At 34.0% G+C, this 26,409-nt stretch overlaps 1 protein-coding gene across 7 annotated transcripts in view; it reads left to right on the top strand.

Moving 5' to 3' along the window:
• Nucleotides 1–26,409, top strand: part of LOC112043745 (uncharacterized) — a 62,561-nt gene that overhangs the window by 17,776 nt on the left and 18,376 nt on the right. Inside the window, exon 1 of one of the 7 annotated variants that reach the window (XM_052886985.1) lies at nt 4,914–5,318. The exons of 2 other annotated variants lie outside the window; for them this stretch is intronic. In XM_052886985.1, coding sequence (XP_052742945.1) covers nt 5,024–5,318 — 295 coding nt within the window. In that variant the 5' untranslated portion in view covers nt 4,914–5,023. Of the gene's footprint in view, nt 1–4,913; nt 5,319–13,866; nt 14,181–17,207; nt 17,472–19,158; nt 19,470–22,721; nt 22,855–26,409 lie in introns of those variants that run through there. 4 more of the 7 variants (XM_024079300.2, XM_052887008.1, XM_024079299.2 and 1 more) reach the window with 4 other exon arrangements.

The raw sequence follows: 26,409 nt of genomic DNA, 5'->3' as shown, positions 1-26,409 counted from the left end.
CATTGATGATAATAGAGGCAGTACGCCCGTATAGTACTTCGTCTTAGGTTGTTTACTTTTCTTTTCAAGATCAAGGTTTAGGTGTAGGTACGTTTTAAGGAAGATTGAATAAGAATTTATTTACTTTTCAATGGCGTTATGTTACGTCAAGATTGTAGTAAATCAAGAGATTGCTATTTGCTAATATACTATAGTGATGTACCGAATAGCTGTATACTTATCCTGCGGACATCCGTATTCGTTAATTATTGGTATATTTTAATCCTCAATAAGCCTCAATAGCTCAACGGTAAGAGCGGTCGGACTCATCACCGTGGGGTGGTGGTTCGATTCCCGCCCCGTTGGTCTATTGTCGTACCCACTCCTAGTACAGTCTTTTCCGACTAGTTGGAGGGGAATGGGAATATTGGTCATAATTTAAAAGATATTGCAAATAAGTATTCTTTAAAAAAAAAAAAAAAAAATAGCTTTTCGTGGCGGCGTGGGACTTAACTATCGTTAATTCTCGCTACCGTCTTCGATTGTGTAAGAAAGATAAGATCGGTATCCGCGGATTTTGAGTTGATATCCGTATTTGGATCCATATCCGCGGATGTACATTTTCAAGGATGCAGCACATCACTATAACATAGTTACAGCTACTCGTATTATATAGAACCGAAACGCAAAATTGAACATTACAAACACAGATTAATAAATTACAAAAAGTCTTGGCTGAGTTTGTTGTGGGCTCTTATCAGACCAAGGCGTGTTTAGAACTCTCGTAACTCTAACTTTAAGTTTTCGACTATTTATTATCACCATTATGTACATGATTTATAATATTACCTGTCTCCTGGGCTATTATTACGAATCTTTAGACACCTCATTTATTAAAATCGGATCAGTACAAACATACATAAATTGCCAAAATCATTATCCTTCCTTTTGACTTCGCCATTGTCGAGTAGGGACTACAAGCCTGCGATAATATAAATTAATTTATACTTTATTTGTTCCTTTCTTCCTTGCGTCATATTCCTCATTACTGAGGCTCGTGACCCCTAACACAAGCTTTTCTTGACGATGCCATGTGGCTCGGGTTTTCGCGACTTGCAGAGCCTCGTGTACTTTGGTGTCGAGAGTGACTCGGATTTGGCCTGACCAACGCATCAGGCTACGTCCTCGAGGTCTCTTTCCTTCCACTTTGCCAACGATAACTTGTTTCTCTAAATATCTCCTTCTCTCCTGGCAATGGCCGAAGTACTCGAGGATCCTCTGAAGAAGGTGGTGGCCTCTTCGAGATGTTAAGTTGTTTTAGCACCGATACATTGGTTCTATGTGCTGTCCGCGGAATACGGAGCATTATTCATCGCGAAATACTTTATTTGTATACCACAACTTAAGAAATAAAATATAAAGTATAAAAACTATAACCCGACTGCGTAAAAAGGGGTTTAACCACTTGACTCCTAAATGGACGACCGGTCGCCCACCATATCCGTTACGTGACATGTAAAAAAATATAAAGTAAACTAAGGGCAATAGGCGAGCACAGTATCATGCTCTGCGCGATAGAGGAATATAAAGATTTTTTTAAATGGCTCACCGCATTCCGCTCAGATTAAAACCGCATTCCCTGACTGTCGGCTTCTTCAACGTAGACGGGCTCACCGATAAAATACTCGCGGGCAGCGAATGGTTAAAAAGAACGAAAGAAGAAAATATTTCAGATTGAAATAGATAAATGCATACGAACAAAATTGGTCACGGTAAAGCCATGGTCGCACCCGTTATATACCTCATATGTACGAGTACCTATGTTTAAAATAGATGTGTTCCTGGCATAATCTCTTAGACCGGATACAGTCGGTGTGACCATGGCTCTACCATAAACATTTTTGTTCCTATGCATTTATCTATTTCAATCTGAAATATTTTCTCGTTTCGTTCTTTTTAGACCCCTTTTAACGTAGTCGGGCTATAGTTTTTAAACTTTATATTTTATTTAATACTTTTCCGTTACCCGATTGAGTCTAGCCTTGCAATATCTACTAGTACCTACGAATACCTACATCGTCGCATTCTGATAAGAAACGACTGGACCGCGAGAACTTTACGATCGCATTTTAAAGATACATTTTGACTTGAATAATATGATATAGGTATATACATATCTGTAATGTGCTCGCCAAGACCTTTCGTTTGATACCAAACACATAGTGATTTTCTCGATTTAATTTTTTTCGAGGTTAGAATATGAGGTTTAAATTCTGTCATATAATTTTTTTATAAAATTTATATAGCATATATGTCAATTTGAAATAACGAATCTTTTGACACCTCATTTATTAAAATCGGTTCAGTAGTTTAGGCGCTACGATGGAACATACATACATACATAGACTGCCAAAATCATGACCCTCGCTTTTGGCTTCGCCGTAGTCGGGTAAAAACAAATAATAAGACGGAAAAAGTATAGTACAGAAGTGGGATACAAAAGGCAATTACAAAAAATGTAAACTACTCAGTTAGATATTACTGATACATCACACGTTAAAATTATGATTACACAAGTTTTCCCATTAGATTGTAATGTAATCTTTATTGCAAACATTCAGTTCATTTACATTAAGATAATGCTGATAATGTTAAAACACTGATAAATGACCATTTCCTCATTTACGATCAGGTTAACCGTAACCTTTCACTAAAGCTGAAAAGCAAAAAAAAAAACAAATTCTCTTACTTAACTAAATATAAGAATTAAAAACTTTATATACTGCTACAAAGGTTTGAAATTATTCTGCTTGGTGAAGATTATTATTATTAGATTTTTTTATTAGAATTTTTATTAATGATGTGAAAGTGTTTGCAATAATATAAATAAAATGAATTCCTCTGAAATTCCTCGCGATGTGGTGACGTCGGTTTCTCTCAAATTAATACTGACACCTATGATTTTGAGTTTTTTTACGTTAATCTACATAATTTGGAAGTGTTACAGGACAAACAAACAAATGTAAGTACAATAGGTATTTTTTTATCCTTTACAAGTTAGCCATTGATTGCAATCTCACCTGATGGTAAGTGATGATGCAATCTAAGATGGAAGGAGGCTAACTTGTTAAGCATAGGATGAAAATCCACACCCATTTCGGTTTCTACACGACATCGTACCGGAACGCTAAATCGCCGGTACATATGTGTTTCATTTCTAACTCTATGGACACAAAACGGTCTGATGTAAGGGCGGCCAATCAGGGGCAAGTTGAGACAGTTGACGTTTTAAGATTGCAATTTAACGGTTTCACTTCCGATAGATTTATTAATAAAAAATATACCGAAAAATAACAAGTTAAATTGTAATCAGTATTTACAGTTCACAATATGACGGTAGATTATAATATCACGAGTGAGATTATAAAGTAACGTATTTTACAATCTAATGGTGATATCTTATACTGAGCAAAGTTAGGATGACTGTTTATTCTTTTAGCTAACGATTTTCAGGTAATTTTCTAGCATTAGGTACCTATTTATATGTAGGTCTCGTTTCAGTGAATTTGATGGACATTAAAAATAATATTTAGAAGAAGCTTTATTTCCACACGTACGAAGTCCAAATATTACTGGGTAATATGATTCAAATATTTTGTACGCTAATAAAATTATATGTATAAGCGCCATCTGTTGTCGAGTAACACTATCTTTCCACATTGTGTAGTTATCGCAATAGATGGCAGATCTTATTTTCAATAACACAAAAATATATGCGGTATACGCATTATCGATATATAAGCTAAAAAATTTTCGACCTATACTCATAATATTCTAAAGTAAAGTAAGCTAACGTAAATTAGATCATAGTGGCGCCGAAAGTTCATTGTGTAAAGCGTATTTTTCATGTTTTTTTAGGTATCCCGATAAAAACATGAAAAATACGATTTACACTTAAGAGAAATCATAATTCGTCAGTCGATGGGAACCTATCTATCGATATAGGTTAAAATGTAACTAAGTGAAAGAGTCTGTTGATAACAGATTATAGAAAGATACATTTATAGAAAAAATTAGCCCGCTTCCATCTTAGACTTCATCATCACTTACCATCAGGTAAAATTGCAGGCAAGGCCTAACTTGTGCCGAAACAATACCTCCCAACGTAATTATGATTCAAACTTCATACTTGTGTCATAGCTATAGATTGTCAATCTTTCAATCTCTTTTATGACGAAGGCCAGACCAATTCATTAACCAAGTAGGTGCCTACGTAAATACATTATTATTAGACACAAATGAAACTTTTACGATGACGTGATACTGATAGCCTATATAACCTCTGCTTTTGATTAGGCGAGCGTAGGCACTAAAAACAGAATATGCTTTCATAGGTTTGAATCCGATCCGGGGCATTTCCTTTCCGTCGTAGGCTCCTCTAACTTTAAGAATTAAGCATTTTAAGAAGTTAAATATCAAGTCTCTCAAACGGTGAAGAGAAAACATCATGAAGAAACTTGCATACTTAGCTGAGAAATTTCTTATTCTCTACGTGTGTTAAGTCTGCTAATTCACATTGGGCCAGTATGGTGGAATAAGGCATAACCCAACTTATTATGAGTGAATGAGAGGGGTTACCCTCTCATTCTGAGAGTAGATTCGTGCTCAACAGTGAGTCGAATATGGGTTGTTTAAAATGATGATGATGAAACTTTAATAATTATTAACGAAAACGGGAAACTATTTTAAAATAATTGATTATCAGTAGTACGTATTTGTGATAAAAATATCTGGTAACTACAAATTTATAAAATAATTACCTATTTGTTTTCCTTACATTAAGGTTTTTCCTTGTTTTCTAGTATATAAGTTTGGGTAAATTTATATTAACTATTTAATATTGGAGTAGAGTACACGTACCAACGTCATATTGTTTGTAATATACAATTTAATAAAATAAATATTGAGGTTTGTTCAAGAAATCCCAAGTTATATTGTTAAAAATATAGAGTGTGAGTGTACCGGTATTAAATAATTCTAAATAATGGGTCGCGTAAATATGTCGATTTTAAAACATGGTAATATAGACAGAGTGATGATGACTATCATGTCAAAGTCAAAGTCTGATCCTATAGATTTTGATAATGTATTTCCTCATCCTGTAGTTGCTGATCCTGTAGTTGTTAATCCTGTAGTTGTTGATCCTGTAGTTGTTGATCCCTTCGCTGCTGATCCTATAAATTCTGATCTACAACTAACATTTCTTTACATTCCTTTATTTTTTTTAATATTACTTGCAGTGTTAGTTATGATCTACATTTACAGGAGGAGTTTTGCAGGTAAGTTCAATTATTTTTCTTTATTCAAGTGAGATTATTAACACTAGAAAGACAGAAATATATTCTTACCTAGAAAGACGGTCAAAAGGAGCGTCATGGTAATTAAATTTTTATTTATGAGTATTTTTTTTTTATTTATGACTATTACATTTCAAATAAATTTGTCATCTTTAGAAAATGCTGAACTAACATTCGATTATTTCTAACATTACTTGATTTGTAATAACATTGTTTATAACGAGTTAAACTCATATATTTATTTATTTACAACTAGCGGATGCCCCGCGGTTTGACTCTCGTAGTCCCCGTTTCTGTGGAAATATGGAGATAAATTATTATAGTCATGTTACTCCTTATATCATTAGCTATCTGCCAGTCAGCGTCCCATCAAAGTAGGTGAAGTTGTTTCAAAGATTAGCCGGATTAAACATACATATTATTAGTCATATATTTTTATTTAAAATTAGAAACAGACATTTCAATTTTATTAATTTTTATTATTTTGAAGGCGGTGCCAAGACAGTGATGCATCTACTTAAGCCGTTATAGTCATAAAGATTTAGTATTTTCAGACAGTCCTTTCACGTGGTTCTTTTGGGAACAGCTTTAATTAAAACGTCACTGGCTTGGCACCGCCTTCAAATTGATCAGAAGGTAGCACGTACAATATTATTTTTTGCTTTTTAGTTTAATGGATACATTTATGTGATTTTGAAGTCGGTTGTTTTGTTTTTTATTAAAATTTATTATGTTAGATTGCGTTGTCTGCATAATGGTTTTTACCAATATTTATAATATTTTTACAATTGCGCCGGTTTGGGTTTTCAACGCACGAGGAAGATTTTTATTGTCAGATGTGGGAATAGGTGTCGCTTGGATTTGTCGATTTTTCGGGGATAATAGCAAAATAACAAATTGCTTACCATTTATAATGAGCTACCGCAACATGATGCCTGCTTCTATTCAATAATAATGATTACAAAAACGATGTATTTTCTAACAGCCACGACTGACTGAATCTGTCTGCAAGATAATTGTTTCAATTAAATTTAGTGTTAGAATTTTGGTTTTCGAGAGTATTTATCACTTTTTCAAACCATATTGACTTTCTATATCTTCGCCCACAAATGATTGATCATCAGGCAAAGATTGAAACTGTAATAATTTTCAAGGTTGCTAACCGTAAACATTGAATAATAACTAAATATCATTATTTGCTAAATGAAAGTAACTATTCATATGATTTTTCACAATAAGAGTACTATGTCACAACCTAAGCTATAAAAGAATAAAGTAAATATTATGACCTACCTTCAATTGGATATTGTTTATATCATTAAATGCCGCGTAGTCAAATGACCGGGCGCCGTCTTTGAAGGTAAATCTTATGTTTATTTGTAATAACATTAATGGAATATTGAAATATGAACTATTTTGTTAAAAGTCACGAGAAGATGTAGCACAAAAATAAATAGTTTTGAAATTATTGACCGCTAAACTTTAAAATCGGTCAAAAGACCGCCGTCCGTCTTTCTAGTGTTAACCAACTGTCTCTTGGTCCATTACCTTTATTAATTGACACTTGATGTAAACTTTCGACTACCCCTACCCTACCCCTACCATACCCTACCCCTATCCTACCCTACCCTACCATACCCTACCCTACTCCTACCCTACCCCTACCCTACACTACCCCTACCCAACTCAACTCTACCCAACTCCTACCCTACCCCTTCTCTACCCTACCCCTTCTCTACCCTACCCCTATCCTACCTCTATCCCACCCGTATCCCTATCTCACCTCTATCCTATCCCTACCCTACCACTTCCTTATCCTACCTCTACCTCTACACTACCTTTTAGGATTAGGATTTAAGTTTAGTTGCATAAATAATGACGTAAACCTAAGTATATAAAATTAATAATTTTTAAAACACAAAATCTGCTAATATAAAGAAGATAGATATATGGTGTCGCGGACTTTTTTGGAGAACTTTTAAAGATACATACATAAAGTCTCTATACATTAATTTCAATTTTACACAATAGATAAGGCAGCGCATGCGAATAAGTATGTTTAAAAGGATTTTCAGTCCTACCTGTATTACAAAAACTGTGATAACTCGGCTAATATATATGATACCTATATAAAATATAGCACTCTTATAAAATATAAAATATAGCACTCTTATAGCCTATAGCACTCTTCGATAACATAGCATTCTACTGGTGAAAGAATTTTCTGAGATCGGATCAGTAGTTCTGAAGATTACCCCAGTTAAAGAATGTTACATACTTACAAACTTTACCTCTTTATAATATTAGTATAGAAGTATAGATAAGACTAATCATAGAAATCTTAAATAAAAATAATTTTGTAAATGTTCTAGTATCTTGTTATTAAGAGTTCTGTGGGAAAAGATAATAGTATTTTAAACACCACTTTTACTATGTCTTTATGTGTCACATTTTGAGTTAGAATGGTTTATTTTTCAAGTACCACTTCGTTGGTCCAGTGGGTTTAATTATATTTTTATATTTTAAAGTACAAATTTTTGTTGAAAAAAGTTGAATTATTGACGGTGTTATCCCTGTGCACACATTAAATCGTCGGTCCATGTTATTATAATCAATGTCTGTTAGTATGTTATTATTAAAAAGTAAAACATTGTCAACCTAACCCCGTCATCCTGTATTGCAGCAGCGTGGTAGGTCAAATATTCCTTCTACTATTCAAATGAAGTTAACCTGATTATACTTCGTGTCTGTGTAGTGTTTTGACGACTATGAGATTTTATTTTTTATATTCAGTATAATCTAGTTGATTGACTATGATATTGACTGTTGTCAAGTAATACTACTAACTCTCATCATCATCGTCATATCAGCCGATGGACGTCCACTGCAGGACATAGGCCTTTTGTAGGGACTTCCAAACATCACGATACTGAGCCACCTGCATCCAGCGAATCCCTGCGACTCGCTTGATGTCGTCAGTCCACCTGGTGGGGGGTCGGCCAACACTGCGCTTACTAGTGCGGGGTCGCCATTCCAGCACTTTGGGACCCCAACGTCCATCGGCTCTTCGAACTATGTGCCCCGCCCATTGCCACTTCAGCTTCTAACTCTATCTAGCCACAAATTTGTAGTTATCGTAACAGATGGCAGATTTAATTGTCACTGACACTATAATACGCGGCAGCGCGTTATTAAATTATAAAATTCTATGTATGTCCAACCGAAATGTTATAGTCATGGGCGACTTTAACGCAAAAATAGGCCAAGCAAAGTCGGGAGAAAAATCGATAATTAAATACGGATACGGTACCAGGAACGGCAGAGGAGAAATGTTGATAGAGTTCGCATTTGAAAACAACTTGCCCATCTTGAACACTTTCTTCAAGAAAAAAGACAAGCGCAGATGGACCTGGAGATCACCGGATGGCTCTACAAAAAACGAAATAGATTTTATACTATCAAATCTCAAAGGCAATGTCACTAACATCGAGGTGATCGACTTACCGTTCTCGTCAGATCACAGACAGGTTAGAGCAACCCTGCAGCTGCAAACAGCACATAAAAAATCAAGAAAAAATTATGGCAACCAACCAAAAAGTTCATTACTACAGGATGACGAGATAAAAACTTACCTAGAACTTCTTAATACATCCATCAATAATTTAATGATAATTAACGAAAATACAGTTCAAACATTTTACGACAAACTAATCCACGCTATTACCACGAGTCAACAACTGGCATATAATCCAGCGAACCAATCAAAAAACAAAATTATAAATGACCGAACTATGGATTTATTAAAAAGAAAGTATGAACTACAGAAGATCAAACCTAAAACTAGAAGTATGAAAAATGAGTTAAGCGCTCTTTACAAACTTACTAGCAAATATCTCAAAACAGACTATGAAGAACATAGAAAAAATATAATAGAAAAACACCTAACAAGTAATAGCAGCATGAAAAAGGCCTACAAGGAACTCAGAACTCACAAATCATGGATTACGAGCTTACACGACTCTACTAATATGGTCCATAATCGAAGAGATATACTTAAAATAGCGACAGCTTTCTATAAAAAACTATACAGTGAGAGCCGTGTAGAAAACGTTACGCACATGAACGATATAGCCTATAATGAAGAGCCATCGCATACTGAATATATTCCCTTCGATATAACTGAAGTTTTAAGCGAAATAAAGAAGCTGAAAAATGATAAAAGTCCTGGTTCTGACAAAGTATCAAACGAAGCAATAAAAACTGCGGGCTTATGTCTAGCATGCCCCCTGACAAAATTATTTAATGAAATTATAGAGAAAGGTGTCGCCCCCAGACAGTGGACAGAATCTACAATAATACTGCTATACAAAAAGGGAAACCCACACAACATTTCCAACTACCGTCCAATAAGCATACTACCATGTCTTTATAAGCTCTTCGCCTCTCTCATAGAGAAAAGAATAAAAGGAACAATAGAGTCGAGTCAGCCAATAGAGCAAGCAGGCTTTAGATCTGGATTTTCTACAATAGACAACATACACGCAATCGAAATATTGATAGAAAAATTCCAAGAATACCGGAAACCGCTCTACATAGGCGTTATTGATTACAAAAAAGCGTTCGACAGCTTGACTTACCAGGCTATATGGAAAACATTGCTAAACTTAAATATAAACCAAGAATACATAAAAATACTGAAACATCTTTACGAAAATAGCACAAGTAAGATCCAACTAGAATCAACAGGTCCACCATTTGCTATTAAACGCGGTGTAAAACAAGGTGACCCCCTATCTCCGAAAATTTTCATAGCCGTGCTCGAGTCAGCCCTAAGCACTCTACAATGGAAAAATCTTGGAATATACATTCGAGGAAAGTACTTGAGCCATCTGAGATTTGCCGACGATATAGCCATTTTCTCAGAAAGTAGTGCGCAAATGAACCTCATGGTGAATTCACTGAACGAAGCAAGCAAAAAAGCAGGATTAGAAATAAATTTTAGTAAATCAAAAATAATGACTAACCATATAGAAACTCCAATAATAGTAGAAAACACGCAACTGGAATTCATAAATAAATATATATATTTAGGCAAACAAATATCCTTTCAAAATGATAGGAACGAAGAAGAAATAGAAAGGAGAATTAAATTTGCATGGAACAAATTTTGGAGTATGAAAGAAGTATTGAAAAGCCAAATGCCTATGAAGCTGAAAAGTAAAATAATGAACATCTGCATCCTACCTACTTTAACTTACGGCTGCCAGACTTGGAAATTTACCAAGAAGGCTAAATCAATGATTAGGACTTGCCAAAGAGCTATGGAACGAAGCATAACTAATATCAAAAAAATTCACAAAATCCGTCACTCCATCATCAGGCAGAAAACAAAAATAATCGACGCCCTAACCTTCGCACTTAAAGCCAAATGGAAATGGGCCGGACATGTCGCTCGACTCACAGATGACCGTTGGACTGTCAGAATAACGAAATGGCCGGGACCTAAAGGATCACGAGGCAGAGGCAGACCACGTTATCGGTGGGTCGACGACATCATAAATTTTACCGGCAAAAACTGGCTACTGAAGGCAAAAGACCGATCAAAATGGCAGCACCTGGAGGAGGCCTTCACCGTAAAGGGTTCTTCTTTTAAATAAAAGGGAAGATATAATAAATAAACATTTTAAAATTGTAAAATTACTTAATGTATCAATTAACAAATTAAAATACTTATTACCTAATTAATTGTAAATAAGAAGAAATAAAAGGCTTTTTTATTTTTTTTATTTTATTTTATGTATGTAGTTCATGGTAGCTTTAAAGGTAAAAGTATAGAGCGTATTTTTCATGTTTTCATCGGGGTAGCATGAGATATCATAATTCCTCAGTCGATAGATAGATTTCCATAATAAGAGAATATAGAAGGATACAAAGCTATACTTAATTATTCCTTTACATGGACAGCGTAATAAGGTCTCTCACTGTGGAACCTGTTACCTCCAAAAGCGATCATGATTCAAACTCCATACTTGTATACTGTGAAAGCTATCTCTTATATGACGAAGGCTAGAACATCACAGTCAATTCATTCACTAAGTATTTACGTAAATACAATATTAATAGATGCAAATGAAACTTTTATAATTATTAATTGTAAGGTACTCAACGCAAGAGAAATTATTTTTAAACGACTAATTTAACTTTTTAAACCTACAATAAGTACCTATTTGTGAATATATGAAATAGTTGTTTGTTTTCCTTACATTAACGTTTTTCCTTATCGTGTATAAATTTGGGTAAATTTATAGAGTAACCATTTAATATTGGCTTATTGGAGTCAGTACACAAACCAAGGCATATTGTTTATATAATAATAACTATTGAAGTTTGTTTAAAGTCATTTTGTTAAAAATATACAGTTTAAAAGTGTAGCTGTATTAAATAATTTTAAATAATGGATCGTGAAATAATTTTAGAATATTATAATGATTCTGTAGACAGCAAATATATTCTCAGGTCAGATTATGTTCCTACAGATGCTGATCCTGTAGATTCTGATCCTATATATATTTAATTCTATTTATTATTATATATTTCTTAATATTTCATTTTTTGGTGTTCGTGATATACACGTGCATCAAGTTGAGTTTGGCAAGTAAGTTTAATTTAAGTAATTTTCTTTAATTCAATAACCAACCGCCTTCATATTCCAGGGGTCAGCTTAAAATAATCAGCCCCTGTAGCCAAGTGGCACGTTGATTCTTTTTCTACGATCGCTAACGCTTCGAAAACTAGATAAATGTATGGGAATGACTTGAATTTGAATTATTGTTGGTATTACATCCCTGTGCACACGTTAAATCATCGGTCCATGATATTACTAATATCTGTTATTATGAAATTATTAAAATATAAAACATTGTCAACCTAAGCCCGTCATCCTTTATTGCAGCAGTCTGGTGGATCAAAGCATCATACTTATTCTATTCTACTAGAGGACTGAGCCATTCAAATGATAACGAAATGACGATGATAAAATTTTGTATTTGTCTAGCGACTTCCAGTCCATTTAAAGTATGATTCTACTTTTTGTGATCAACTGATGCCCGTGACTTTGTCCGCGTAATAATGTTTGTTTACAATTTTACGTGTTTACAAATAATTGTCCTCGAGAGTCATTACGAATCGTCTCGCTTATAGGTTTGACGAATTCCAGACAAATTCCGCGGGAACCATGATTTTTTCTGAGATAAGAGTAGCCTATATTTTAATCCAAAGTAAAATCTATATCCATTCCAAATTTCAGCTGAATCGGTTCAGTAGTACCGGCGTTAATGTGTAACAAACATCCATACAAACTTTCACGGTTATAATATTAGTAGGATGCTCATTTATCTCTCCACCCAGTTATAGTTGAGAACGCTGCACTCGAAATTGTAGACGAATTCATATACCTTGGACATATGGTCCAGTTTAGTAGGTCCAATTTCGAGAAGGAGGTGAACCGCCGATTCCAACTCGGATGGGCCGCATTCGGGAAACTTTGCGATATCTTTTCGTTCGAAATTCTTCAGTGCCTGAAGACAAAAGTCTTTAAACAGTGCGTGTTGCCCGTGATGACCGTTTTGAAAGTTCCGAAACGTGGTCGCTAACTATGGGCCTCATATGAAGACTCAGAGTCACACAGCGGGCGATCGAACGAGCTATGTTTAGAATATCTCTGTGTGATCGAATCAGAAATGAGGAGATCTGCACCTGCAGAAGAACTAAAGTCACCGACATAGCTCAACGTGTCGCGAAGCTGAAGTGACTAAACAAATAGGTATTTAAAAATCATAAAAACTACAATATTCATCAAAATAACAATAGTGGAACCACAGAATATATACCATAAAAAAACCTGCGCCACTTTAAATAAGACAATAGAATTTTACAAATAGAATATAAAATTAAATCTATAAGTGCTGTCTAGCGTCGAATAGTTGTAACAATGTTTTGTATATTATATACATAGATACATAGATAGCAGTATATGAGGTTTCGGGGATCTATCTTAAAATACACTTTTATATAAAAATAAAAATATATTATTTAAGTTACCTGTTTAATTTTAAAAAAATCAATTTTTATTCAATATAATAAGATGAATATTATAAAAATAAAATTTTAATCGATAAGCGCTCTCTAGCGTCGAATAGTTGTAACAATGCTTTGTATAACATGACAGATGGCAGTAGAAGAGTTATATCCTGTTTATTGTTTATAATATTTATAAAAAAAAAAACACTTTATTACATCATTACTAAACAAAAAAATAATATTTTCACTAAAATATCTATTGTACAATATAATAAAATATAACTTTTTTTTAAATTTACGAGTATATTTTAGTAGCCGTTCTACCCACACGAGGACACACCTACATCAATATACTGGCTTACGTCACTAAAAGCACTTCTAAATCCTGTTTCCCGATACGAAATATAAAAGATAAGATATTAATATCGGTCTGCAATATAAAAGTGCTTATAATACTTTAGTACTTACCCCGTTTTACCGAACAGTTCGTAATGACTACCGTAATTTTATGCGTTCGAATTTTGAAATTCGTTTGCGAAAGAGACATAGAGTAAAGATCGAAAGAAAGGTTTCACTATTTAGTGCTTATACATGTGTGCCTGCGCCTATAATGTGTTCAGTGATTAAGTAGTGATACCTACTATAATAAAATTATTAATTTGATTCGTAAAATGAGTAGTTACCCTTTTCTTTTTTTACCGATTGTGATAGTAGTAACAGCGTTTGCGTGTGTTTGCTTACGATTCACTATTGTAGTGGTTTGTGGTAAGTAATTTTCAATAAGTAGTATGGCTTTTGTCCCAAAATTTCATTCTTTACTAGCGGACGCCCGCAACTTCGTCCGCGTGAACAATTTTTCTTTCCACAAATCCCGCGGTAACTATTGATTTTTCCGGTATATAAAGTAGCCTTTATGTTGCTCATTAACCTCCTCTATATTTCAGTGAAAGATCCATTAAAATCTGCTCAGTCGTTCCAAAGATTGGACCGGACAACAGACAGACAGATACTTTTTTAGTTATATTTTACTTTTTTTAGTTTTTCGTTATATTTGAATTGCATATAATTAACTATACGTGTATATTATGTAGGTACACTTTTTTAATAGTCCACGTAGGTATAATGTTGTTTTTTTTGAAGGATTGCAATGGATGCTTTCTATCGGTCTATTTATTCCTCTGTCTACGGTACTTACGATAGTTTAAACTGATTATATGACGTAATAGTACGAGATCTGGGATATGAAATATACCCTCATCTGTTATTTCTTTGGGATAAAAAATGAATTAAAGAATATCCACATTGATACATTGCACATATTGGGTTGTCTAGTTTAATCGTAGCCGGATAGTATTTAATGTTTTTTTTTTAATTTATTTAATCTCATTCCCACATTGGTTAATTAATAAACAATGGTATTATCCAAAATAATTTAAAAAGTAAAGGTTGCATGCTTTAACACTGCGGGGCAGCCATATACGTATAAACAGTTGACTCGTGTTATTTATATACCCTCATTAGTTATTTTGTTGTATAATATATCAAATAAAAGATCATTTTACGCTTAAGTTGACTATTAGGTTGCCTTTGATGTAGTTCTTGATTTCCTAGATTTTGTATGAAAAGTGAGTCTGGTCGCAATTTAAGTAGGTAACCTATTTGCATGCGTCATTATGAATATTATTTATTTCTTATTTATACTAATAATAAAAAGAGGAAAGATTGAATTGTTTGTTGTACGGGTACAAAACAAATACAAATTCTTTATTTGCTGAATACATCCAAATATAATACAATGCATTCGACCATCTCTGGCATGCAAATTAAATTAAATTAGTCTAATTAGTAGGTTAGGGGTATGGTAGGGAAGAAATTACTTTATGTAAAAGCGAAGCTTGACCGGATCCGCTAGTCACTATAAAATATAACAGATGAGGGTTTAAATTTTTAATGCCAGTTCTTAGACTAGACCAATATGACCTGCTCGGTCAGATGTCAAGAGAACAAATTATTACCACTTACGTAATACCTACATTCATCCTATAGTATAAATCATACTCGTATCAGCATTTTAAAACTGTCTCGTCGGTCTCGTCGTTAGCTTAAGTTACTTGAGACGATGTTATGGGTTCGAGTCCTAGGGCGGGCTGTGATATATTTATTATACATACTTACTAGTTCTTAAAAAAATTAAAAAAAAACTATGGGGTAATAATTAACATCAAAATTTTCTTGCGTCCTAGCAATTCTCTCTAAATTTCTCCAATTCTTTCATGCAGTTTTCATCAATAGAGCCATGGTGAAAACTGCATGAAAATGCGTGTGCGTGTAGTACCTTTTAAGTTTACTGACAGACCGACAGACAAATTTTCTTTTATAATAATATATTATAGTATAGATGAAGATTAAGTTTTTTTTTATTTTAATTTATTATGTATCAAACATTTTTACGCTTTATATTAATATAATTGGGCAAGTCCAAATAAAATAATTGGGAATTTATTTTCCCTATATGTAACGGGTTTCCTTATTTTAATCGTGTATATAACGTCTAATTAATCTGGGGACACGGCAGTGCCGACGCTGAGTCGAGCAAAAAAAAAGCGCCGTTAAACTCAAGTAATTACGTAATTAGCTAACCTAACAACATCTTATAGTGACCTAAAATCATCATTATCAATATTAAAAAACTTTTATAAGTATTTTATATAAAATAGATTGACTTGATAAGCGCTTTAAGAAATCTTATTGAATATAATATGTATTAATTCATCATCTCCTTTCCCATTCCTTAAGTGGGGTCGGAAAAATATGTCAATCTTTTCCATTCGTCTCTATTACTCGTCAGCTCATTATCCACTTCCTTTACACACATGTCCTCTTTCACACAATCCAGCCATCTTTTCTTTGGCCTTCCTCTCCTCTTATGTTCTTCCACTTGCACATTCAACATGTTTCTAGACTTTCCTCCCTACGCATTACATGTCTATACCAAGCTAACCTTCTACTCCTCAATTTTCCTATCCCTAGCACCAATTCCTTATTTTATCTATTCTTGTATAACACACATTCATCTCAACATACGCATTTCGCTCACATGCATTCTTTTACTATACGTCCCTTTCACCGCCCAATATTCTTATCCATACAGCACAACAGGTCTTACAACAATTTTGTATATTTTACCCTTAAGTCTAAGAAGCATTCGAGGGTCACATAGTACACCTGAGACCTGTTGCCATTTCATCCATCTCGCATTCAGCAGTCTACTTTTCACGTCTCAGTCTACATTGCCGTCGTTTTGAAAAAGCTACCCGAGTTACCGAAAATCGGGGCAAGCTGGTACACCATTTAAAGCAACTTTAGAAGATTGAGATGTGCCGCCAAAGTCCAAGAATAAATATTCAGTTTTTGTTTGGCTGATTCGCAGGCCAACTCTGTACCTCAAATACGTTTTCTCCGACAAATACAATATTATCAGCGAGCAGTAATAATATGTATTACTTGTGAGATATATTGTTTATTCATGCGATGGCCAAGTCAATCTATTTTATTTAAAATATAAAATATTTTTAATATTGATATAGTGATGTTGTTATGTTAGCTAATTACATAATAACTTTATACAGAAGGTCCTTTTATTACGGAAAGATTAAATTAACCGACATGGATCTCACTACTTTTTACGGTAGAACAACTGAGTTGCGAGAATTGGTATATTTTGCTAGTGTTGTTTTTTATGGCATTTAATTTATTCTGTTTTCATCAGTTAGTGTTACTTATTGAACCAACATTACGTATCTATCAATACATTATTTTATATTTAATTCATTAATCAGTTTTGTAGAAAAATATAAAATTTTTGGGTAAACATTCCAAACGATATTTTATAAACTTGATCAATGAGTGATTTTATAGTTAGGGGAAGCGAAAGCGTTCTTGGTCAACTTAGTAACATGTCGTTTACCGAGACGACATTATGGACACTACTTTTACTTTTTATTTTTGTATTCTGTGTGACGTTATTTCTTTACTACTTATGTGTGAGCTTCACGGGTAAGTTTTTTAATTTTCTTATTATTTTGCCAGTTAAGGCACGCGGTTTTTTCCTGCGTGTAATTCAGTTTTTCACAAACCCTGCGTGTACCATGAATTTTTACGGAGTAGAAAGTAGCCAATAGTCCCCTTATTTACATATGGGGCCCTTAATAATGAGCGGCTGTCCCTTGTTTGGCTCACTTCACATTACAAGAACCAGCTCATGATAAAAGGCCCCATATGGGTTCGAAAGTAGTCGAGCAAACTCCGACATTGTGTCACGTGGATTTTAGCCGTATTTAAGAATAATAATTAATAAGAATAACACTCATGATAGTTCAAATTCTAAAATGACCAATATTCATATTCCCCTCCATTTTGCAAAAGACTGTGTTAGGAGTGGGTACGACGAAGGTTAAGCGCCCTTTCTTAAAGACACCAATGCAGATTAGGTAGAAATTTTGTTTGCTATTGCATAAACAGGAAGTTGTTATTTTTAGGGAAAATTATATATTAAAAAAAATAGGTACATATTATACTTAACCGATATCATGGCGAGTTGTGCTGCTTAAATTGGCTTAATATTATTAGGTAAAGCCTGACCAGGAAAATAAAAAGACCTGGCTACTACATAAATAAATGTTAAATAACATCGTATAGCCAGAGTGTGTAGAAATAAAACTTCGTTCGCGTAAAATTTCATTTTACAAATCCGGCGGAACCATAAAAAGTAGCCTATTTGTTCATCATCATCATTGTCAGCCGATGGACGTCCATTGCTGGACATAGGACTCTTGCATGGACTTCCAAACAAAATGGTCTCGAGCCGCCAGCATCCAGCGGCTCCCTGTAACCCGCTTGATGTCTTCGGTCCACCTAGTGGGAGGTCGACCAACACTGCGCTTTCCGGTGCGGGGTCGCCATTTCAGGACCTTGGGACCCCAACGTTCATCGGCTCTTCGAACTATGTGGCCTGCCCACTGCCACTTCAGCTTCGCGACTCGCTGAGCTATGTCAGTGACTTTAGTTCGTCTGCGAATCTCCTCATTTCTGAATCGATCACGCAGAGAGACTTTGAGCCTTCTTATAAGGCCCATAGTTAGCGACCAAGTCTTGGCCTATTTGTTAATTCAGATTAAATTTTATCTCTATTTCTATCAAAATCAGCTCACTAATTGCGGCGTAAAGAAGTAACTAACATACACATTTATGTACACACAAACTCTCGCCTTTATAATATTAGTGTGATTTACTTTGTCATATGTTTACGACTTACGTAGATATTCAAATGTTGCCCCTCTATACTAAAGAATGCATAATTTTATGTCATTACCCAAAGACGTGCACGCACATCTTATCTTAGTAGGTACGTAACTTAGTGCAGTAAGTGGACGTGGACTTAATTTATGCCTTCGTGTTCATTTTGGAAGTGTAAAAACACAAGCCACAACATGAATAAAAAAAAATGTATTACGAGTGATGACGTACTCAATGTGCGAAACCAATGACAAATCCGCGACGTTTTGAGGCCCATCTAACGATCTGCGATCGATGCACACGTAGACTGTAAACGTGTCTATGTAAAACGATACAGGTACTGTTTTATTTCCGTTACTTACTAATATACCAGTAGCTTAAGTTACTAATGTCTATAACAGCGTAATATGGAAAACCGCATAACCGCCAACGCATTGTTAGCAATGTCTTTAGTCTGTAGTCTGTCTCCATCCACACTTTCGTTCAGTACTACCAACTGTACGTTCTATATTCAAAATTCAAATATGAAATGGCGTTCCAAATTTTTAAATACCCGTTACGATATATTACAGATAAAACAAATAATCGAATGATAAGATATTTATTATACTGTACACAGTTTTATTAAGTGGTCTTTAGGTGTGAGTGTTTACAAAATGGGAATGGATTTAATATCGTCTATTATGATAGGACTTTTTATATTTATGTGTTTATATTTATTCTGGCTGTGGTTCTGTTTTGGATCCTGTGTGACTAGACGTGAGTCTTTTTTCAATATATTTTTTTTAATATCTACCTCATTCACCTATAGGTAGATAATGCTATTGGTGAAAATTGCATGAAATTACTTTTAAAGTTATCGCGAACAGACAGATCGTTAGACAATCTCTCTTTTAAAATAATATTATGTAGGTAAAGATCAAGTTCTTTTTTTTTGTGAAATGTGGATCTAGATTGTTTCTAAGGGATATTAGTATAATTGGGCAAGTCCAAATAAAATTATTACGTATTTGTTTTGCCTATATGTAACGATTTTCCTTAATTCAATCGTGAAATATTTAATATACTGTACACAGTTTTATTAAGTGATCTTTAGGTGTGAGTGTTTATAAAATGGGAATGGATTTAATCTTGTCTATTATGATAAGACTTTTTATATTTATGTGTTTATATTTATTCTGTTTTGGATCCTGTGTGACTAGGCGGAAGTTTTTTTCAATAAATTTGTTTATTTTTAATAAATTCCTCATTCACCAATAGATAAAGCTATTGGTGAAAATTGCATGAAAATCCGAGTAGTACATTTAAAGTTTATCGCGAATAGACAGACCGTCAGACAATCTTGCTTCATCTATTTTGATAGGCCTTTTTATATATAAGTATATATACAAATTTATTCTGGTGATGGGTCTGTTTTGGATCCTGTGTGATTAGGCGTAAGCTTTTTTATTAAATTTATTGTTTTTTTAACTCGTTGCACCAGTGGTTATGTGGGTTCAGATCACGAGATCCAGAGTTCGAGTTCTGGATCGGACTGTGAAATATAAATATATTTGAAGTAATAAAATTTCTCAGCCCAAGGTTAAGAAATTATAGTGGTATTTGGTTCAGTGATCGTTAAGAATCAATCATTATTACGCAAATTTGCATTATAGTAGCTAGGTGGGTCTAAGCTCTATATTTTGTATAACGTATAACCAATTACACGTGTGTAACAATTTAAAACTTATTGTTGTGTGTAGTGTAGGGATACAAGATATATGTTAAATAGGTATTTTGTATGTGTGAGTTTACCTCGTCCCCCTCAAAAAATGACATACAATTTTGTAAGTGACTTTAAGTGCGATACAAGTCCAATTGGTCTAAGATGGTGAATGATGATCGAATCGAAATCGAAATCGAAGGCGAAAGGCGAGTTTTATATTCTTCTATGATGGTTCTGTTTTATTTGCTCTCAACGGAAAACACAAATAACTAATACAATAGGTTATACGCAAATCAAAAATGAACACTAAACCGAGTAAAACGCAACGCACTCATTATATTTTTATTTGTATCTTTTCCCTTTAGTGTCCGCCGTCCATTATATTTTTATTTTAGTATTTATACACGCGATCCTTTATATAACCGCTGTGTGAATTTTCGTTCCAATTTACATTGCTCTAGTTTAATTAGCATTTCATCCCCTAGGTAGTAGGCACACACACAACCAATTATCGCAATTACGCCAGTTGACTTTCTAATGTAACTTGCTTCTTATAGTAGCCTGGACAATAGTGCTGGATCAATGTGTATAAGCCCTTATATCTGTCAATTTAGCTCATATTAAACTCGTGATTGGTTAAATCCTCGGGTTTGAATTTAGGGCTTGTTCACACTTATCGTATCGTATCGAAGAAACGGGGCTATTTTATACATATCAAATTTTTCATTCTAATAATCAACAATCATTACGCTGTACGAGTACGTAATCAGAAAGTAGCGACAAAGCGAGTTATGCTTGTAGTTTCTTTGCGTGTTCGAATCAGAAATGAGGAGATCCGCAGAAGAACCAAAGTTACCGACATAGCTCAGTTAGTCGAACCTGAAGAGGGATCAGCGGTGCACACAAAGAGTCGTTGGACGTTGGGGGCGCAAGGTGCAAAGACCCTGATTCAGAAATCACAGTCTGTTCGAACCACCATTAAAGATGGACTGACAACATTAAGCGAGGTCTCAGACCAACTATTGTATAAGACCTGCCTCGCTATATTTTAATTTTCTGTCAAAGTATAATATCAACGATCTAATGCGATTATAAAAACTGTCTCTATATCATCGATGTTTCATAGTTGTAATCGTGTTCGTCGGTTAAAGAGCTCCGTAAAAATACCTATTCGTGTAGTTGAATAATGTAAAAAACGGGCAAAAACTTAGAGTTTAGTAAAAGATATATACCAAATCTAAGCTCGTTTTCCTAAGAAAAAAAAATTCGTTTGTGAATATAGGTGCGATACTGGTCCTTCTATAATGGGTCTGAGAGCGAGGTACAGTGATCCACTGGACGCTGCGGCTCGATTTGTTTGGAATTCCATACAAAAGGACGATATCCACCAGTGAACGTCCATCGATTGGTACTGACATGACATATGCCGTAATCAGATGCTCTACAATCTACATCAACGGTTCTCAAACTATTTCAGGGCAGAGATCCCTTTTCCCCCTATATTCTTGTTCATACATACAAGATGATTCGATCTTTAGTGCGGATATTTTTTTTTCGTGATTCTGTATCATTAATAGAACATAAATCAACAAACAATTCCGTACATTTTATGTAATATTTTTTTTCACTTTATGACTCAAAATAACAAAATAATGGACACATTACCAAACAAACTGCTGGCGGCACTTCCTGACGTCACAGTATACATATATAATCTTTACTCTGCTCGTTCTTTAATTATAAAAAATAAAAGATAGGTAGATAGGTATCAAACAAAAATAAAATAAACGTAAATAAACAAAGGACAACGGCCATCGGCGCGGGCGCTCGCTAACCTACCATTTTTTTTCGTGTTGAGTAAGTGCCGATGGCTCCATGGGACCACTACGGCGTCACCGGGGGGTTTGGGCGAGCGCAGAAGCATCGCCTGATGAGACCCGAAGGCTGAAATAAAGATAGAGGACGGAATGACTCTCTAAGGGCGTCTCCTATGAGACTCGGACCTCGGCTTAGAGGGCCATTCGGGAGGGTGTACCCGTGATATGAGTGAATCAGTCCGGACGCCCCCGGAATAACCTACCAGCTGATTTTGTTGTTACCTAGTACGGCGATAGGGTGACCCTCAAATTCTGTTTAAAAGTAAATAACTTTAATTAACGATAACTTTGTTATTTTTGAGTTTAAAAAAAAAGAAAAAATATGTGGTCATTAAATTTTGTTTATGTACAAAATATAAAAATATCTGTATTAAAAAAAAATCTTCCTGTATAACTTGCTTTAAAACACGTTCCACAATGACGTTTTGTTTAATTACTAGTAGATACTTGTAGTCCACTCATCAAGTAGTACGATTAAGCTCACGATTACGTCGCGATTATGCGAGTGGTGTTTGTAATGAGAATGTAATAAATAATTTAATGATAAGTACAATATACTTAGGTAAGTACCTAAATGTAAATTTTGTAAGTATAGGTAAGTAGATTATAAAACTAATACCTATAACTAATATAAAACTACGTATTGAAAGAAACAAACTTATCACAAAACATCTGTTTCAATTACTGAATCTATTTAGCAGAAGGGGATCGAATTATAGATTTCATTGACTCCCATTTTTAAGGTTGTCATGTCCGTCCGTCTGTATGTCCACGTTTTAGCTTAGAGACTGTTAGTACTAGAAATATGTGTTTGTAGCATTGGTTATCCGACAAAGTCGTTGATGAATTTTTCTGCTCATATTCTTTAATCCTATGATAAAAGATCTTTAAAAAATTTCACTGTGTTATTATTTTTAGATTTAGGTACAATAGCATATGCAATAGCAATGATAATTTTATACTATAGATACGTAACCTGCCTACAAATTCACCATAAAATCCGAATTTAGCGACTCCACTGAGCGCACACATGCACAATTTTGTATTTACTTACATTATATATTTATATAGTTTTTACACTTCCTAAACACACAACTCGACATTGTAGACAAGATTTAGGTATTAGGTATGTGTCTAAATAACTTTCGTTGATTATTATTAAGCCACTAAATCAAATTAAGACAATTATGCACATTTGTCCGTCCAGTTTTACTAATCCGTTAGGTGTGACAGTACCCTTGGATCTGATTTAGTGTGGGTTGACACGTTACACACCGACAAACACTGACTGCACTACCAAGTGGTAGTCTGATGTAACAGGAAGCCGTCGGTTAGTCTCATCTTGCCTTTACATCGCTCAGTACTCAGTCTATTTAAACAGGTTCACATTCTACCTACTTCGTTTGAATTTCGAATGGAGTTTTTTTTTTAATTTACAAGTTAGCCCTTGACAATCTCACCTGATGGAACGCTCAATCGTTTGGCGGTACGTCTTTGTCGGTAGGGTGGTAACTAGCCACGGCCGAAGCCTCCCACCAGCTAGACCTGGAACAGTTAAGAAAACCTCAATCGGCCCAGCAAACTGCTTCGGTGATCCAATGGTTTTACTTCATGGCTTCTGATCACGAAATCCTGGATTCTTTTTTTATTCTTTACAAGCTGGCCCTTGACTACAATCTCACCTGCTGGTAGCTGTAAAGCTTCTTCAACAAAACAAATAAAACAATATTTATAAAAATTGTATCATATTACATTGATCATTTAATCTGTAATATTTCACGAAAATTAGATCTTTAAAATCTATCATCTACCGCATTCAAAAAACTGATTCAAGATAGAATAATTTGAAAAACCTGAAAAAAAAATGTAACTTGGTCACCCTAAGGATTTTTGGAAAACTATTAAATATTACTTTTAGATAGTTAGGTGGTGTATCTACTATTTGCGTTATATCCATTAATTACAGGACACCCTGTATAATTACTGCTTCAGTCTTTTTCGCCTGTAATACGAACACTAAACATGAGCTATTATTTACTGCACATATCGTATCTTTATAATAAACATATTGTACCTACAGTTAGTTACGAGTACATAATAAGCTTATAATATAAATTCTCAAAATTGATTTAGTACTTAATTAAAAAAATAATAATGTAAGTATAATAATTAAATAAAAATAAATTACCATTAGGCATTATCTCGGTAATAATTAGTTAGAATTATTTTCGCATTTATAAAATTAAATTTAAATATGTATGCATACCTACATGTCGAATTTTCCAAATAAAATGGTTTAGTTAGTTTGATGACTTTAATAATTTATGGCCCTGAACGTATTTTGTTCTGGGTAACCATTGTGCTATAAGATGTTTATTGTTTCAAAAATAATTATAGCATTTCACTTATTTAAAACTTAAAATCTAAATTATAAAGTTACAATTTATAAAGGGGAATGCTCCCCAGCCAATGCAACGTCGGTCTCGGGAGCCCAGATATACCTACTCCCGTATAAAAGTGTATGGAAGTGATCATTATCTATACTAATATAATAAAGCTGAAGAGTTTGTTTGTTTGTTTGTTTGTTTGTTTGTTTGATTGAACGCGCTAATCTCAGGAACTACTGGTCCGATTTGAAAAATTCTTTCACTGTTGGATAGCCCATTTATCGAGGAAGGCTATAGGCTATATATTATCTCCATATTCCTACGGGAACGGGAACCACGCGAGTGAAACCGCGCGGCGTCAGCTAGTAATGTATATAAATACGGATGTGGTTAAATAATTGGCTTAATAAAATATATATTTCTTGAAGAGAAAATCATTCTTTTTATCACTCTTCTTGCTAACAGTTAAAGATAAGAATAATACGGCATCGAATGTTACATCGCGGTTAGTATACAAATCGTAATGTACAAATGTGGTTAGTATTTTTGCCATAATAACAAAATTGTATACATAATGTGCGGCTTCTCCTACATAGATGTAAGCTCATGGCATGGTATAGCTCATGGCATGGCATAGCTCATGGCCAAAGCGTGGCATCACTGGATATTGAGTAAATGTTCTATGAAGATTCTTTAAGCTATATGCACTTTTATTATCTTTTATATTTCTCGGCAGTGCAGCTTATTAAATATTTTCACACTTTTGTAAATAATATTTTTCTTTCTGTATAGTTTGTTTGATGGACATAAGCTTCATTAGCACTTCGAAGACCTTTAAAATATGTTGATTTTATTATTAAAAGATAATATTATGTAGTAGACAGACACATACACAATATTATATTTAACATTCTAGAAATATTTTGTATCGCCCAAGGAAGTATTAAATACTTATGTTAATATCACACAATTCATGTTGTTAACCAATAAAATAATTTATTTATTTTGATATCGATTAGGTTTGTTGTCCACTATAAGCAGTAGTTATGCTATAAATAGTTTTTTAACCGTCTGAAAAACGGGTGATTTAATTCGACACGTAGTACCTATACGGGGAAATCTTCATAGGTATACATCCTAATGGTTATGGGACACCTTGTTAGCCATGTCGGATACACTGTTTTCAGCCTATACATTGCAACACAACAAGTATTATTTATTTTTACTTTCATTTAAATATAATTATTTATACCTACTTATCTGGCCATTCCTTTTATTTTCTTTTTCTTTTCCTCCGTTTCCTTTTCCTAAACGTGCCATAGCACATAGTACCATAACACATGTAATTAATTATTCACTTTTTGGTATAGAACATTTTTATGTCTTTAAAGTCAGTTGAATTTTTTTAAACTTTTATTACTTACGACTAATTGGATGAAACAAACGGATGATTTCAATTTATTTATTTAATTAAAATAAGACAAAAGATGCAAACACAAATAAAATTAGATTTTTCCTCGCACCCTGCGACGCCAACTATGCTGTATTTTAAACTTAAATTAAAATAATGAAAAACGTAGGTACAAATTGTGCAATAATTAATTAACACATTAACAAATGGTGCACTAAATTTTAATTGGTATAATCATTTGTAATGCATTGGAGGTTTTTATTTTGTTCCATTAATAATAACCAGTAAAAATTATGATATAAGTGAAAAATATCTACGT

This window comes from Bicyclus anynana, chromosome 2 (assembly GCF_947172395.1).
Source record: "Bicyclus anynana chromosome 2, ilBicAnyn1.1, whole genome shotgun sequence".
Lineage (NCBI taxonomy): Eukaryota > Metazoa > Arthropoda > Insecta > Lepidoptera > Nymphalidae > Bicyclus > Bicyclus anynana.
The sequence above is the reverse complement of the archived record's forward strand: the minus strand, read 5'-3'. Positions and strand labels throughout refer to the sequence as shown.